This window comes from Loxodonta africana, chromosome 12, assembly GCF_030014295.1.
Source record: "Loxodonta africana isolate mLoxAfr1 chromosome 12, mLoxAfr1.hap2, whole genome shotgun sequence".
Taxonomy (NCBI): Eukaryota; Metazoa; Chordata; class Mammalia; order Proboscidea; family Elephantidae; genus Loxodonta; species Loxodonta africana.
Genome location: NC_087353.1, coordinates 105,714,788 through 105,730,861, shown reverse-complemented (window position 1 = coordinate 105,730,861; position 16,074 = coordinate 105,714,788). Strand labels below are relative to the sequence as shown.

The 16,074-nt window shown below is 58.0% G+C and overlaps 1 protein-coding gene across 12 annotated transcripts in view; it reads left to right on the top strand.

Moving 5' to 3' along the window:
* The first annotated feature begins 2,539 nt into the window (after positions 1–2,539).
* The window catches only part of ELN (elastin), a 30,579-nt gene continuing 17,044 nt past the window's right edge, over positions 2,540–16,074 (top strand). For 6 of the 12 annotated variants that reach the window (XM_064296119.1, XM_064296117.1, XM_064296113.1 and 3 more), the window contains exons 1-8: positions 2,541–2,936; positions 8,347–8,397; positions 9,486–9,515; positions 10,036–10,068; positions 13,632–13,667; positions 14,207–14,299; positions 14,930–14,998; positions 15,587–15,634. In XM_064296119.1, the coding sequence (XP_064152189.1) occupies positions 2,855–2,936; positions 8,347–8,397; positions 9,486–9,515; positions 10,036–10,068; positions 13,632–13,667; positions 14,207–14,299; positions 14,930–14,998; positions 15,587–15,634 (442 nt within the window). In that variant the 5' untranslated portion in view covers positions 2,541–2,854. Of the gene's footprint in view, positions 2,937–8,346; positions 8,398–9,485; positions 9,516–10,035; positions 10,069–13,631; positions 13,668–14,206; positions 14,300–14,929; positions 14,999–15,586; positions 15,635–16,074 lie in introns of all 12 variants that reach the window. The other 6 variants (XM_064296112.1, XM_023556042.2, XM_064296115.1 and 3 more) reach the window with 2 other exon arrangements.

Here is a 16,074-nt window from a genome sequence, read left to right as displayed (position 1 = left end):
CCAACAAAGGCCCAGCACCCAGCCTCCCAGCACAAGTCTGGGTGCTGGGGAGCAGCCCCTGGGAGCTGGGGTCAGCAGGAGGACAGCAGGGTGGACTGAGCTGGCTCCTGCAGGGCCTTAAAGGCCACATCCAGATGTCTGGACTTTCTCCAGAGGGCAACTGAGGGTTTCTGAGCAAAGCATGGCACCGCGTAGAGTGACAGTGCTGTCCTTCCTAAACAGGTACATGGTGCAGGGGGAGGGGGGCCGGAGGGCAGAGACTGTATGTGAGTGACACCTGGGTGTCCCTAGGTTGGCGCTCAGCTAGGGAGCAAGGCTCCCCAGCACTTAGGCCCACCTGCAGCCCTCTGTGGGCAGCCTACGGGCAGGGCCCTGTTTAATCCGTACAGCTGTGCTGGGAGGTAGGTACAGAGCGGGCGAGGACTGCCGGGCTTCTTGAATAAACTCGTGAATGAATGGGTGTTGGCTGGTGGCTATAATCGCCATCCTGACAAGATAGATTGAATGCATTGGACTAAACTGCACTTGATTGTTTAATGAGTTTGCTTCTGGGTTGGGGCCTTCTTTGAGGGGTACAGAAGCCTTACTGAATATGTGTTAGAGGGGCAGCTATGATGAACCGTGGGTGCGAAGGAGAAGGGGGATACAAGCTGGGGGCAGGATGCGGCCCCTGGGGGAGAGGTCTGGCCCAGCCACCTCAAAGCTACCCCTGAAAAGCCCCTGCACACCTCTCCCGGCGCCCCCACCCCCCAGCAAGGCCGCCCCTGCTGGCTCTGGCCTATTTCCCTGTCCTGGAACTAATAAAGACTCCAAGCAGACTGCGGTTTTCAAGTCTGAAAGCCAGTTCCTGCCCACGTCACTGCTGCGAGAGGAATGGGGCCCAGAACCTCCCCAGACCCCGTTCCCCCTTCTCCAGGGAGGAGACAGGAGCACAGATGTACCCCGACCTCCCTTTCTCTCCAGCAGCCACATCCCAGGCACAGAACATCAGACTCTGGCCCTGAACAACCCCTGCCCCACACTGCAAGGGCTGGGGCGTTAGACTCTCGTAATCGCCACCAGCTACCTCCAAAGCATACACTGTTAAGTACAATTTGTACATTTGCTGTGCAAACACAGCTTTCAGAGAGTTCTAGCATGTCGCTGCCCCCAACTCCAAAATCTAGAGCAGCTACCACCTGAGACCAGGAGAAGAAAGGGCCCAGAGTAGCCCAGCCCAGGGCCAAGAGGAACGGGGACACCAAAACCAGGAGAGGTACTTGGAGAACTGGTGACAGTAATAGTGCTAGCGCCCTGTGATCAAAGGGCATTTCCATGTGACAGGCGTGGTGCAGAAACCTATGGCTACATTATGGTTATCTTTCCAATAAATCTAGATAGGGATAATTTTCACCATTTGACAGATAAGGGAACTGAAGCTCTGTGGAGAACTTACCCAGCTAGAAAGTGCTACAGCCAGGGTTTAGCCCCAGGTCCCTCTGAGTCCAAAGTCTGGTCTCTGGCCTCCCCACTCCTGACCACCCCTACGCACTCCAGACTCCCACAGTGCTCGGAGCCATTGCCCCGGCCCCATCTCACAGTTTCCAGAACGAGTCCCTCCCTGTTCTCCATCTTGGGGCAGGAAACAGCCTACAGAACATGTCACCTCTTCTTCTTCCACCGGCTGTGGCCCTCTCCTAACCTCTGCCTCCGAAATTTCTTAATGCTAGCCTTGGGGCATGAGTGCCTTGCCCCTTCCCAGGAAAAGCCCAGGGTCCTCACCCTGAGCAGGCAGACAGGAATGGGCACCCAGAGTCCTGGAAATGCTGGGCCCAGCCTTTTCAGCACAGGGCTTCCCCCTCCTGGCCGCCAGGAGAATGTCGCCCCAAGCATTCCCAAGGGGGGCCGAGAGAGCCAGCAGTCTGGGGGCTCCCAGGTCTGTCAGGGTGCTAATGGTGTCCAATGTTAGGATAGGTGGTGGTCAAGTGAGAAAGAGGGAACTGGGCCACCTATCTGTGTGGGCTCCCCATCCCCTAGCTCCTCCCACAGGGTACCAGGGGTCCAAGCCGACTTTTACTAGACACTACAGCACGCGCAGGACTGGGTGTGGGGCTGAGACGTTGACTGGTGCAGAATAAAGACCCTGCGGTGTGTCAGGGTCCTCCACAGTCCCCCAGGTGCCCCAGGTGCCCCAGGAATAGCACCATCACGGCCTTACCTCCTGGGCCGTCCCCCAGCCTGCATCAGCTCAGCCCCTGCAGACACTGACCCCTAGAGCTGCCCGACACCCCTCTCCCCAGTTTTGGCCAGGGCCTGTCTCTATCCAGGCCTGGGGGTGTTGAGGAGTCTGGCCGGCTGAGGTGGGGGCAGAGGCGCGGGACAGCTGGCCTGTGTCCCCGTACTGGGCCCGGGGCCCAGCCAGAGGGGCGGAGGCCTGGCCACTCAGGCCTTGGCTGGGGCCGGGATTTTTGGCCAGGCTGCCGGGCCCTCCCTCCTGCTTCCTCTCCCGAGGGCTGTCCTGGCAGAGGCCCCCCTTGCATTTTCTGGCGGGAACAGGGCCAGCAGCTCGAGAACAGCCACAGAGGGAGAGAGGGAGAGCGATGGGGAAACTGTGTGTGTGTGTGTGTGCGCGCGCGCTCATATGAGTGTGTGTGTGTTTTAAGGAAAAAAGCCCACAGTCCAGTCAGACCCAGCCGGGGAGGCTGTGAGCCGGGCCTTTCGTAACTGCCCCCTCCCCGTGGCCCCCTCCCCCGGGCTCCCCCTTCTCCTGCCCGCCCTCTCTCCCTCCCTCCTTCCTTTGCAGCCGACGAGGCAGCAATTACGCTTTGGGGATAAAACGGGGCGCGGAGAGCGGGCTGGGGCATTTCTCCCCGAGATGGCGGGTCCGACGGCTGCAGCCCTGCGGCCCGGAGTCCTTCTGCTCCTGCTGTCCACCCTGCACCTGGTACAGCCCGGAGGTAAGGACCCCACACCCAGCTCTGTGGCTGCCTATAGCCCATGGGCCCTCTCAGCCAGGTGGCTGAACCGACTGGAGGGGGCCTGGCAGAAGAAAAGGAGACCTTCACCCCCGGGGGGCCTCCAGGGAGTCCCAGGCAGGAGCCCCTCAGCCACTGGATCATTGGAACTGCCCCTTCTGGGAGCCACCCCAGTGCTGAAGAGGAACCTGTCACACAGACGCCCATGCCCACATTTGGCTGCCCTGAGAGGGTACAGGGCCTATCTGCCCTGGGTGCTCCCTAGCCCAGGGGGTTGCAGCATGCTGGGGAGGGCCTGGCAGGGTCCCACTGGGTCTGCAGGCACAGGCGGTTCCCACACCTCTGGTCCCAACTGGGTATGCATGTATGCATGAGGAACAGGGGATCTGGGTTTCACCAGCTCAGTGGCATTGAGCTGTGTGACCCAGCAGGTTTCTTGTCCCCTGGGTTTGACCAGCTCAGCAGCAGCCAGCTGAGTGACCCAGCAGATTCCTTGTCCCCTGGGAAGCCAGGATCTCCCTCTGGGGAAGGCCAGGGTCAAGTTGACCATGGAACTGCAGGCTGGAAGCTGCTGCCATAGTCTGTCCCAGGGCTGGGGCTCCTGACGGAGTGGGGCTGGGGGTGGGGTGCTGTTGCACAGGTGTACGTGTGTGCCCAGTGTGGCCAGTGTGTATATGCCCAAGTGTGTCACTGGATGGGGGGGTGTCTGGGAGGGCCTGACACCTGTTCATGGCTCACCACTGGACAGTATACGTGGTGGGGGGTGCGGTTCATGAAGTTACCTGTTAGTGTGAGCAAAAGTCTGCCACCAACAAGCACGTATGCGTGGGAAATTAGGTTACTGCGCTGGTGTCCTAGTGTGTCATTAGGTGTGGGTTGTCATTGTGCATGAGACCGTGTGTGCGTGCACGCGCAAGACAGGATGTGAGGCTGGGGATGGCGTCGTCTCCTGCGGAGGCTGTACAGCCAGTGCAGAGCTGGAGGGGTCTTGGAGCGGTGCTGAATGGCTGCCATGTGTCCTGACCCAGGCCAGCTGGTCATCAGGGTGCTATCTGGGAGCTGCTACACAGCTTGAGGAGGTCTTGGGTGTGGCCGGCTGGAGGACACTGAGGTGCCTCCTGGCCAGGGGAAAAGAGAGGTGAAGGCTGAGCCATTGGGGGGATGTCCTGGGAGGGGTCTGGTTTCCTCGGGAGTCCTCTTTGCCATGAGAACCAGACTTTAAGTGGGGGGCACCTGGCCAGGCCAGTGAGCTGGAGTCAGAGGGCTGGGCCCGAGCAGCAGCTGTTTCCGCGAGATTGACCAGCTGGGCAGGACTGCTGGGAGCAGGGGCTTCCTGTGCAAGGTCAGCTCCTGGACCTGGATGAGGCTTAGGGACGTGGGCACCAACAGGCGGTGCCTGGCGGGGGCAGTGAGGCAGTCCGAAAGGACTGGCCATCCCAGTTCCCCCGAGTAGCCATTCCCGGCCTGTCTGAGCCATTCCACCCAGATGTGGCCCCCGCCACAAGCCTGCTCCTCCTTCCCACGTAAGGGATTATACTTAATCCTCTCAGAAATTATCATTTCCATGTGAAAAACGGGGAAACTGAGGCTCACACAGATTAGGTTGCCTGGGAGGTTATTCTCAGCTCTTTGCCTGGGCTGAGCTCACAGGCAGCATTTGAGGGGGGGCAGCTGAGGGGCTGTGTCCTTTAAGGGTGCATGCCCTAGAGCAGTGCCACTCCTGTGTCCTCAGTGACAACGTCAGACGCTCAGCTCCCTCCCAGGGGCCAGAGTAGCTGGGTCTAAACAAGGGGCCTGTGAATTGACGAATGTTGGAGTTTGTGCAGTCTCCTAGAGTCTGAAGCAGGAGGGGCATCAGTCTCCACACACACACACACACACACACACACACACACACACACACACACACACACACACCTGGCTACAGGGTGTCACATAAATGCACCAGCTCCAAGGGGCCATGCTGCCATGGAGGCAAGAAAGTGGACTTCCCTGGAAGCCTTGATGAGACAGCAGTTTGACTACATCCTTTTAGGATGACTCAAAAGCAGCTTTGAGGATAAGCTCCCCCAAACCCCCATGATGTTAAAAAGAGAGAAAAAGAAATTAAATCAGGTATAATTATCTCCTAAGCCCCTAGAAATGTTATTAGTTTCTTTCTGATTTTAGAACTTGAGATAGTTTTGAGTGAGGGGTTTTTAACATACACTGCTCATTAGAATTACTGGGGGAACTTTAAGCAATTCCAGTGGTGGGGTCCCACCGAAGAACCCATGTTTTATTTGCCTGGGGAGGGGCCTGAGCACAAGGCTGAGAGCCTCTGGTTTCCAGGTTGCTCCTGTCTTTTGGGGTTGCCACAGGAGAGCAAGCATGCTGGGTGGTGGCAGGGAGACCGAGTCACCCACCGGAAGGACAGATTGTTTTTGCAAAGCCCTTGGCAGTCTTTCTGCATGCAAATAACAAATACCTTCGTGCTGTCTTATCTGCTCCCCAGAGTCGGCCCTCTGGGCTTTGGCTTGGCACAACCCCCTGCCAAGGCCCGCTGGCCCACGGCTCACTCTGAGGCAGCCTGCGCCCAGATCTTTGAACCTGGAGCCCAGGGTCTGGGCAGAAGGCCCTGCTGGTGACTGGGGTCAGCTGTGAGTCCCAGGCCAGGCATTTCACCTCTCTGGTCTCGGTTTCCCCCTGGCTGTAAAATGGGGAGAGACATCCCTGTCCTACTTAGCTCCGAGGACCGACGGGAGCTTGCAATAATGTTACATTCTGCAAAAACGTGTAAAATAGGGACTATGGGATGTTAACTCGGGTTAACCTGTGCTGATGGACACTTGCCATTTGTCCACATTGTAAGGTATGAGGCTGATCACACCACGCTGTGTCTAGTGGGGGCAGTTGATGGACATACATGCAGAGGTAGAAGAAACAGACAGGACTGCAGGATAAGGAGGCCTGGAGAAAACCCAGGAAGGCTTCCCAGAAGAGTGACATTTATGTCAGACCTTGAGAGAAAAGAAAGAAGTGGGTGCAAGGCGAGCCTCCGAGCGGCGGGACGGGAGGGACAGAGGGGCAGATTCCCTGTGAGCAGGAGGACCTCCCTGCAGGCAGAGCTGATAGCACTGGGAGGTGGTGAGTTTCCTGTCTCTGGAGGTGTGCAAGCAGGAGCACAAGGGGATGTTTGCACACGGAGTTCCAGAAAACTGTCATGGTCCCTGAGATATAGGATTCAAGATGCAAGTCCCACCCTGGGCTGGTTGGCAAAATAAGCCAAACCCACATAAAACGAGGCAAGTGTGCTCCAGGCCAACTGCTGTGGGCCAACCGTACAGCACAGTCCCTGACAGGCCGTGCAGAGGCAGTCATGCAGGGAGGCAGGAGGCAGAATTGGGCCTCAGTCCTGATGGAAGGGGAGCAGACCTTCCCGGAAGGCGGTGTGGACCAGGGAATGAGGATGAGCCACTGGGGCACACAGGAGGCGACTAGCTCTCTGAAGACCCCTTATCAATTACGGCCTTGTTTTATTCTCACCTCCCCTGCATTTGAAGAGAGGCAAGACTTTGACAGTTCGCAGCAGCCTGGTCAGGCCTGCACTGCAAACAAGGGAACCCAGGCTCAAAGAGGTTAAGACGGTAAGAAACAGCAAAGCCAGGACTAGAAGCCAGATGGGTCTGCCCTGAGCCCTGTGCTCTTTCCACCCATCACGCTGTTCCCTGCGGTCTGCCCTCAAGCATAGAGGAGGCTAGAGGGGGGCAGAGGAAAGACAGACCCAAGGCAGAGAGAGGCCAGAGCACAACAGAGAAAGACACGTAAGAGACAGCCTTCTGAGTGGGAGGCAGGTGCTGGAGCCAAGGATGGCATCAAAGGCCCGGGCGGGCCATGTGCATTCTTGGCAGCTGATGACAGGACCAAAGCACTCATTCCCAGCAGGTCCAGCCCCCGGGAGCCACCGATCCGAGCCCTGAAGCTCAGACAGATTGCTTGCACACTCCAAGCCTGGGATTGCAGGCCCTGGGGGGCCACCAGAGTGACGCCGGAGCTTTGGCATGGGGTGGCCATGACAGCTGGGCATTCCTCCCCCCCTGCTGGGCTGCAGCTGAGGCTGACAGGGCCTTGGAGCCAGCAGGGCCAGCTGCACAGTGTCGCCAGGCCTCAGGGCCAGACATCTGGCTGGGAGGCCGCCCTGGACACACTGTGAAGCTGCCCAACACTGCCCCCAGCCCCACCCACGCCCACAGGACTCCCTAGCCTCTTTCAGTGGGGTGCCCCTGGGCTTCTTCTGGGGTATTGGCAAGGTGGCTTGTCAAGGTTGGAGGTCCTTCGGGGGTGGAGTCAGGGCCTGGTCTGGGACTAGGACCTGTCTGTTGCCATGACTACAACTCAGGCCTCCATCTGGGACCCAGCATCACTGTTTTCCCCACCGGAAACCTCACTGGTCTTGGGAACTTAGCTCATGATCTTGGCCAAGGCAGGCGTCCCCTGCCTTGGCCAGTGAATTAAATTTTCCTTAGGAAACTATTCAATTTGTTCATTCAGGGTGTCCTCCTGTGGGCCCCAGCGCCTTCTAAGACAGCCCCGTGTCCCACAACGAGAACCCCATCCACCCACTGTCACCCAGTGTCCAGGGACAGGGGCCTCACGCCACCCTATCAGTGTGGGAAAGGCTGCATTTTTGCAGCACCGGGAATATTTACTTACTGCTCGCTCCTGTGGCCCTGCCAGCCCCTGCCCACGCTGCTCAGCACCCAGGGGAGTCGACTGCCCAGGGAAGGGTGCTCAGACCCAGCCCCCTACCAGGCTCTCTCCCTGGCCACAGGCCACTGCCTCCCAGGAGAATGAGCTAACACAGTGCAACCAGCCATGCTCAGAGGAGCAGCCTGCATCTGAAGCCAGGCTCCATTTTGTTCTAGCTGTGTGGCCGCAGCAAAGTCCCTTAACCTCTCTGAGCCTCAGATTTCACATTATGAAAATGAAGATAGCAATTCCTGGCTTTCAATCTCACTGGGCCACTTTGAAAAACAAGAATGAGAAAATGCTTGGTAAACCTAAATTACTTTACTATCGTCATTTTCATCATCACTGTTACCACGCTTTAATTAGTTCTGGCCAATGGAGAACTCAGAGTCCCTGGGTGATGCAAACAGTTAACATACTTGGCTGCTTACCAAAAGGTTGAAGGTTTGAGTCTACCCAGAGGCACCTCAGAAGAAAGGCCTGGCAATCTGCTTCCAAGAAAATCTGCCATTGAAAACCCTATGGAGCATGGTTCTACCCTGGCACACATGGGGCCGCCTTAAGTCAGAGCCCACCTGATACACGTGGGGCCCCCTTAAGTCAGAGCCCAGCAGATAGTAACTGGTTTGGGTTTCAATGGGGGACTCTTCCTACTTCCTTCCAGGTGTCCCAGGGGCTGTTCCTGGTGCTGTTCCTGGTGGACTCTTCTATCCAGGTAATGTACACGGAACTTCCACACACCTGTTTGCAAACGTGTTGGCAAGAGAGGCAGGACTTGGCATCGCAGGAGGAGAGCACTGACACTTTTACTCTAGAGGACCCACCACCCACCCTGCTTACACATGCAGTGTGGGTGGCCCTGTTTTATAGCTCCCAAGAGCCACGTTTTCTGAAAGCTTGTGACTGACACTGTGGGGAGGTGGGTGTGGTCACAGAGTGCTGCCATTGGAAAGGTCACAGCCCCCCAACTCCACTTGTGGGAATCCATTCAAAGGAAATCATCCAAAAGAAGAAAAAAAAGAACAATCTACAACAAGGCTCATAGGAGTATTATTTGCAAAAACGTAGAACAAGACGCCCACGTGACTACAAGGTGCGATTAAGTAAACTGTGAAATATCACACAGCCTTTGAAAAGTGTGACTAGGCTGTCGGCCCTGCAGTAGGCCAAAGTGTTTCTGAAGTAAAAACAACACAAAAGTGCTGACTATGTGCAGATGGGAGCCCCAGGGTGGTGCAAATGATTAACACTCGGAAGCTAACCAAAAGGTTGGAGGCCTAGAGGTGCCTTGGAAGAAAGGCCTGCGGATTAACGTCCCAAAAATTAGCTTCCGAAAACCCTGCAGAGCACAGTTCTACTCTGACACACATGGAGTCGCCAGGAGTCGGTCGACTCAGTGGCAACTGGTAAGCTGGTCATGTGTAGATAAAGACTGGGGGCCCTGAAAGAAAATGGGCAGAGTGTTGGGGTAATGCCATTGAGGAGATCAGTTTTTATATTAATTTAGAAAAAAAAAAAATCACGTTTTAAAGTAGACTGAAAAATCACAAGCAATATTTTCAACACCAAAAAGTACTTGGGTGTTTAGAACTACGTGGAAGTAAGGGGAGCCCATGGCGTGTTCCTCACATGAAGACATGGACTAGCGTGAGGCTGTTGACCCAGTGTGACAAAAGAGGAAACAGGCTCACGGACATTCAGACCTGCCCAGGTCAGGTAGGCAGGCAGGGAGCGACTGGACCACAGGTGGCAAGGGTTTTCCGGGCGGGGGAGCACTGATGGTTCTCTTCTCCGTCCACACAGGGGCTGGTCTCGGAGGCCTCGGAGTAGGAGGTGAGCTCAGAAGCCAAGCTTGGTTCCTCCCTGAAGGGTCCCCTGCCCCGCCTTCACCCGAGCCCACACACATCCTCAGCACCCCCGAAGGCCCCAGCAGCAACGGCCTCTGTTATTCGGACTGGGTGTCCCATGGGGAGAGACTGGTCCTAGAACCAGACCCCTGGCTCCCTGAGCCCCCCAGCCCAACCTCTTCCCCTGGTGGCCCTGCCTTCTTTCACTTCTCTTTCGACCATCTAAAACACCCCTGTGAAGCCAGCAAAGCAGGGACAGTTGTCCCCTTTTGAGGCTGAGAACCTGAGGCTCAGAGAGTATAAACCACAAATCAGGGGCTAGGCTGGGCTCCCCCGCTCCCTGCCTGGACGCCAGGCTCCCACAGGTGCCCCTTCTGAGCTGGAGGACTCTTCCTGCCAGCGCTTTAGGACCGGGGGGCAGAGATCCCACAGGGCCCTCCACTTGCTGGGGTACAGAGTAGCATGGCTAGCTGGGCTCCTGTTCACTGCCATCATTTCCTCTGCAGCTCTGGGGGCTGGAGCCAAACCGGCCAAGCCAGGTAAGACCCAAGGCCTCGGAACACTGAGGGCAAGGCCAGGGGGTGGGGGGCAGGCCTGCAGAGCTGTGAGCCAAGCAAGGTGGCCGGAGGTGACGGGCAGCGACAGCTCCCCCTCCCTAGCTCTGAGCAGGGTTGGCCCAGGCTCGGTGCTCTGGGGAAGGAGGCTGGAGGCAGCCTGATGACCTCCCTTTGTGAGGATTCCCCAGGATCCCCCATGTGAGTGCATGTGCTGGCGTGCCAGCTGCCTGGAGACATACCCTTCCCCCCCTCCCCCCCCACCCCCGCCTGGCACTGGGTCTCCAAATGGTCTTGGTGCTGCAGACAAAGGTGCTCCAGTGGCCAACAAGCCTGTTAACTGCATACTGGGACCCAGACACAGACGGCAGCCCCGGACTCCACCCAGATGCCCCCTGACACCTGGTCCCTGCCTAACCCCAAATAGCCCTGACCTGAATGCCACCTTGAGCCCTTATCCTGACCCCTGACTGAGCCCTGATCCTGACCCCAGACTGAGCCCCAATCCTGACCCCTGACTGAGGCCTGATCCTGACCCCTGACTGAGCCCCAATCCTGACCCTTGGCTGAACCCCAGTCCTAACCCCTGACTGAGCCCCAATCCTGACCCCTGACTGAGGCCTGATCCTGACCCCTGACTGAGTCCTGATCCTGGCCCCTGACTGAGGCCTGATCCTGACCCCAGACTGAGCCCCAATCCTGACCCTAGACTGAGCCCTGACCCCAAGCCCAGGCTGAGTGCTGCCCTGGCCCTGGATAGGTTTGCTTTCTGATCCCAGCCCCTTCCAGCTATGACCACCATGGGGTTGTCCATTGAGAAGGTGCGGCTGGCTGTGTCCTGGTTTCACCCAGGGGCCCAGCTCTGCCACAGGGTCCATTACCAGCTCCCAGGGACACCCCCAGGAAAGAGGGAGGGCAGGTCCCCCCCCCGCCCTGGGAAAGACCAGCAGATGAGGAGCAGGGGAGCAAATGGCATCTCTGTCCAGATTTATGGCCCTCTCAGCCTGAGATGCTCCCCATGTGGCCTTGCCCCCACCCTGGGCCTGTCACCCTGGCTGTGAAGCCTGAGGCTCTCAGACACAGTTTGGATGTCCAACAGCTCTTACGAAATCCTAGGGCTCGACGATCCAAGTGCAAACGGATCTCCAAGACCCAGAGTCCCCTTCCCCGAAAGCCCGTCGGGTTGTGAAATACCAGGGTGGGGCCCAGACCAGCGGGAGGCTGGGGCAGGATCTGGTGTGAGGGGCTTCCTGGGCTCTGCCAGGGCTTCTCCTCCCTGCCAGCACCCACATCCTGCCTTCTTGGAGTGTGAGGGACTTTGGAGCCCTGATGGTGTAGTGATTAAGAGCTCGGCTGCTAGCCAAAAGGTCAGCAGTTCAAATCCACCAGCCACTGCTTGGAAACCCTACTCTGTCCTATTGGGTCACTATGAGTCAGAATCGACTTGAGGGCAATGGGCTTGGTTTTTCGGTTTGGTGAATGAAGGAGGAGGGACATTCAGGGAGAAGGTCTGGAGGTGGGACTTAGCTTGGTCTGGAAGACTCAACTGGGGAGATCACACCTGCTCAGCTACAGAGGGGGACCGATGGTTCCCATTGGCAGCAGGAGAGACATGGCAGGTTGGGCTTAAACCCCAAGAGGGAAGGCTGAGATCACTTCCTACAGAGCCCATGATGGAGAGCTGCTAAAGTGGAGCTTTCATTAACGAACGATCTACGTTAGACTTTCTAAAGAACTTCCAGCTCAGGGTGAGGGAATAGACCAAAAGGAAAGTCAGGACATCTCCTCTGATGTCCCCAAGGCTAGACTCATGAGCTTCCTGAGGTCATCTTTCAGTCTCAGGATTCAGGGCTACAAAGGCCTTAGCAGGGCCACATAGGGCCCCCGGTGGTATCTCCCCCAATCCAGGCTGTGGGGACGTCCGCACCTGCGCAAGTGGGACAGAATGGGGAAAAAGCAGGGTGTGTCGTGCTTGGGAACAACCAAGGATGGGTAAGCAAGGACAGGAAGGTCAAGAAGCACCCCCTGGGAACCCGCAGGCTGCACACACTAGGCATTTTCCATCCACCAGTTCCCTGGTCCAGGGAAGTAGGAACATCGTGGCCATTTCATAGATGGGGAAACTGAGCCTCAGGGAAGTGAAGTAACTTGTCCTGAGACAGGCCAAGTACGTGGGGTGGCAGGACTGACTGGACAAAGGGCAGACTAGGCTGGCCAGGCACCCGGGCTCCCAGCTGTGGTCACTCCTCACCCTTTCCCCGCTCTGCAGGTGTTGGACTCCTTGGGCCATTTGGGACAGATGAGTCCAAAGGCCCTTCTCTGCCTCAGTAGGGGTGAGAGCGGGTAAAGGACAGACAAGTGGAAGGGCCGCTTGGCCCCCACAAGGGCCTGGACCTGACAGAGGCTTGGCCAGACCTCCCACTCCACCCCTGCCCAGGCTCTTCTCACTTCCCGTCCAGTTTCTGTCTTCTCCCCAGCCCCTCTGTGGACAGGAAATGACCAAGTGTGTCCCTTGCCCTCTTTGAGCTCAGGAAACAGATTGGGCTGAGAGAAGCCGCTGCCAGAACTGGGGAGTGGCAGACCCATAGCACTGGGAAATGCAGCCAGGCACTCCGAGGCCTTGCCTGGCCACCATGCCACACCTGCCAGGAGAGAGACCCCTCTCACAGAGGAGCTGACTGAGTTTCAGATGGGTGCAGGTCACACAAGTAGGAAATGGAAGGGTAGGGGAATGGAGGCCACACCCAGTGGAAGCCGGGGCTCGGCCACCCCCCACGTCTGCCCCTGGCAGCCCAGGGCTGGTGCTTGCAGAAAAGAGGTTCACGTAATTGGAAACAAACCCAGCACGGTTGTGAACTCCAACCTGATTGCCCCTGGGTCCCTGGCCAAGGCTGAGGAATGTCTCCTGGAGGGGGGAGAAGGAGTGATCGGGCCCAGATGTGGCAAGGTGTGAGCCAGAGGGAGCCATTTGGCTTCTCATAAACATGGGGGCATCAGCCTGCGAGGAAGCAGGCTCCTGGAGTGCAGAGAGGCTGGACAGATGGACAGACAGATGGCCTGGGCTGAGGATTCAAGCTGGGGGACACAGGCGCTCCCAGATACAGGGGAGGGGGGATGACTGAGTCAGGCGACACCTGCAAAGGGAGTAGAGAACAGACCCAGGCTGGGGCTCTGGTGGGGCGTTCTGGCCTGGCCTGGCCTGACGAGGGCTTGGTTCCCGGCTCTGCTCTGCTCTGTGCCACCCTCACCCTCACAGAAAGCCCTGCTGGGCCCCTGCGTTAGCGTCGTAGGGTTGCTGGCGGGCCTTCTAGGAAAAACGCAGGCTTGGCTCCGTCTGTTGTGGAAAGTCAATGCAGTCATGTCTCCACGGCGCACAGCCGTTGGCCATCTGATGGTGGCTGCCGTTTTATCAGGATAGGCCCCCACATCCCCAAGCTTGAGTTCAGCTGCCAGGTTCCTGCCCCCACCCCAAGTGAGACCCTCCCCCAGGCCCAGGAGTGATCCACCCCCGGCCTCTCCTCACTCATCCCTGTCTCTTCCTTCTGCAGGTGTTGGAGGGCTTGCAGGCGCTGGTCTTGGCGCAGGTTAGATTTGGCATGCAGACCGGATGCCCCTCCAGGGCCCTGACCCATGTCCACTAAGACCTGAGCCATGTCCCCTAAGACCTGGGCCATGTCCCAGGCCCAGCATGAGGGTAGTCAGGATGCAGAGGTGTCTACCAGGCCCTGTCCTGGGCCTTGACATGCAGGCGACACTGCTGAGCCTGCCCTGACCATCTCCCTTGGGCGTGAGGATGTCCCAGCTGGCAATGAGTGATGAGGGCTGGGTGGAGGGATCCTCAGCTGGGGGACCTCAGAGGTGTCACTCAGCTCAAGGGGCTCAAGGCAGCTTTCCAGAGGAAGTGAGTGTAGAAGTCTGACCCTAAAAGACCCGTGCGGTTTGGCCCAGCTGAGCAGAACAGTTGGGCACATATTGGTCTCCAACATGGTCCTGATCCTGGTGGGCCACAGTCGTTGTGTGGCGCTCAAGTCCTGCAGAGGAGGCTGCAGTGTGCTTCCTGGGACAGGGCGGGGCGGGGCAGGGCGGGGCCACTCAGGACTTCACCTCGTCCTCCTCTCCACAGGGCTAGGCGCCTTTCCTGCGGGTGCCTTCCCAGGGGGTCTGGTGCCTGGTGCAGTGGCTGGCGCTGCTGCAGCCTATAAAGCTGCCAAGGCTGGTAAGTGGTACCCTTTGGGGCATGCCCTAGGCCCCTGGCTTGTATGGTCTCCCTGCGTTGCAAAGAATCTTTCCTCATCCAGGCCTGGGAGGCAGGTGGGTGGGATCATCATCTGATTACTGAGGTTAGGGAAATAAGGAGTCCCTGGATGGTGCAAGCAATTAACACACTCGGGTAACCAAAGTCGACACTTCCGGCCCATCCAGAGGCATCTCGGAAGAAAGGCCTGGCAATCTATCTCTGAAAAATCAGCCACTGAAACTCCTGTGGAGCACAGCTCTACACCGACACACACAGGGTCCCCACGAGTCAGATTCGACTCAAAGGCGACTGGCAGAAGGAAGCCACTGGCTCTGCCCTGGCCTCATGTGAGTTGGTGGCAGGGTCAGACCTCAACGCTGGCCCTCAACATGCAGCCAAGGGCCCCTCTGCCTCCCACACTCTTTCTTGCAAAACTTCTCAGTCCTCCCACTCCTGGTTCTATAGGTGCTAGGCTTGGCGGAGTCAGTGGTGTTGGTGGTGTGGGTGGCTTAGGAGTACCTACAGGTATGGTGGCTAGACCTGGGTTTGCTCAGGTGAAGGCTGAATGCCCAGGCGGAGCTGACCCTGATGCGGTCCCATTCATGACAGGTGCGGCCGTGCCCCCGCCTGGAGCAGGAATTGGAGCTGGAGCCGTGGGGAAACCTGGGAAAGTGCCCGGTCAGTGTGGGCTCGCTGGGGCTGGAGGGCAAAGGTCAGGGAGGGTCAGAAGGTAGCGGTAGGGGCAGTAGCCCCAAGTATAGTGTCTGGGGTCTGTGAAGTTGGGAGAAGGGCCACAGGCCCTGGAGCAGAAGGAGACTTCAGGGACCAGTTCTGTGTCTGAGGTCACATCACAGGTAACAGATGGAGAAACTGAGGCTCAGGGTGGGAAGTCAATGCTGAAAAGCCCAAAGCTAGTCATGGCAGAGTTGGGATGAGCCCCTTCGGAAGTGACTCCAGGTTAAACAAAAGGCTGTCTGAGTCCACACAGCAGGGAGGCAACATCTGGAAGCTGTTACCCAGAGGTGGGCTGGGCCGGCCATGTAAACAGGCTCCAGGAGACGGAGATAAATCCACACACAGAAGGGTTCACAGATGACTTCGGAAACTTGGGAAGGAGGGTTGCGGCCGCCCTACATCCGTCCTGGCTGCCCCATCGGCCCCAGGGCTGCTAGTTCCAGAGCCCTAGAGCTGCCTGGGTGGGAAGGGCTGGGATGGCTTCCTGAAAGCCGGGCTGCTGCTCACGGCTCCTCCTTCTTTTCGGCACAGGTGTGGGGCTACCAGGTGTGTACCCAGGTGGAGTGCTCCCAGGCGCAGGTGAGGGCAAGGAGGGGAAGGGGTAAGAAAATCAGCCCCCGTCAGCCTCCCTGGTGCCCTGTCCAGCAGAGGCCAGCAGAGGCTTGAGGTCTTGGCCAGAGCTGTTTTCCTAAGCATCAAAGCACAAGCTAATGGACACATGGTCATTGGCCTTGACCCCACAAGGGGCAGTCAGCTTGACCCCCCTGCTGACCCCAGGCCCAGCCCATCGTCATAACCCAAGGCAGGCCCCAAGGATGCACTGGGTCCTCAGTGTGGTCAGCTCTTTCCCAGAAGCTGTGAGTCACCAGGGGGCCCGCCCAGCCCATCTGCCTTTCGGGAGCCCCTCATCCTCCTTTCCTACCAGGGCCTGGCTGCCCCGCCCGACATGTGACCTCCTGAATTCCCCAAAAAGCCCAGAGCCAGGCTGCTCTGGGGCTTTACTGACACAGTGCCCCACC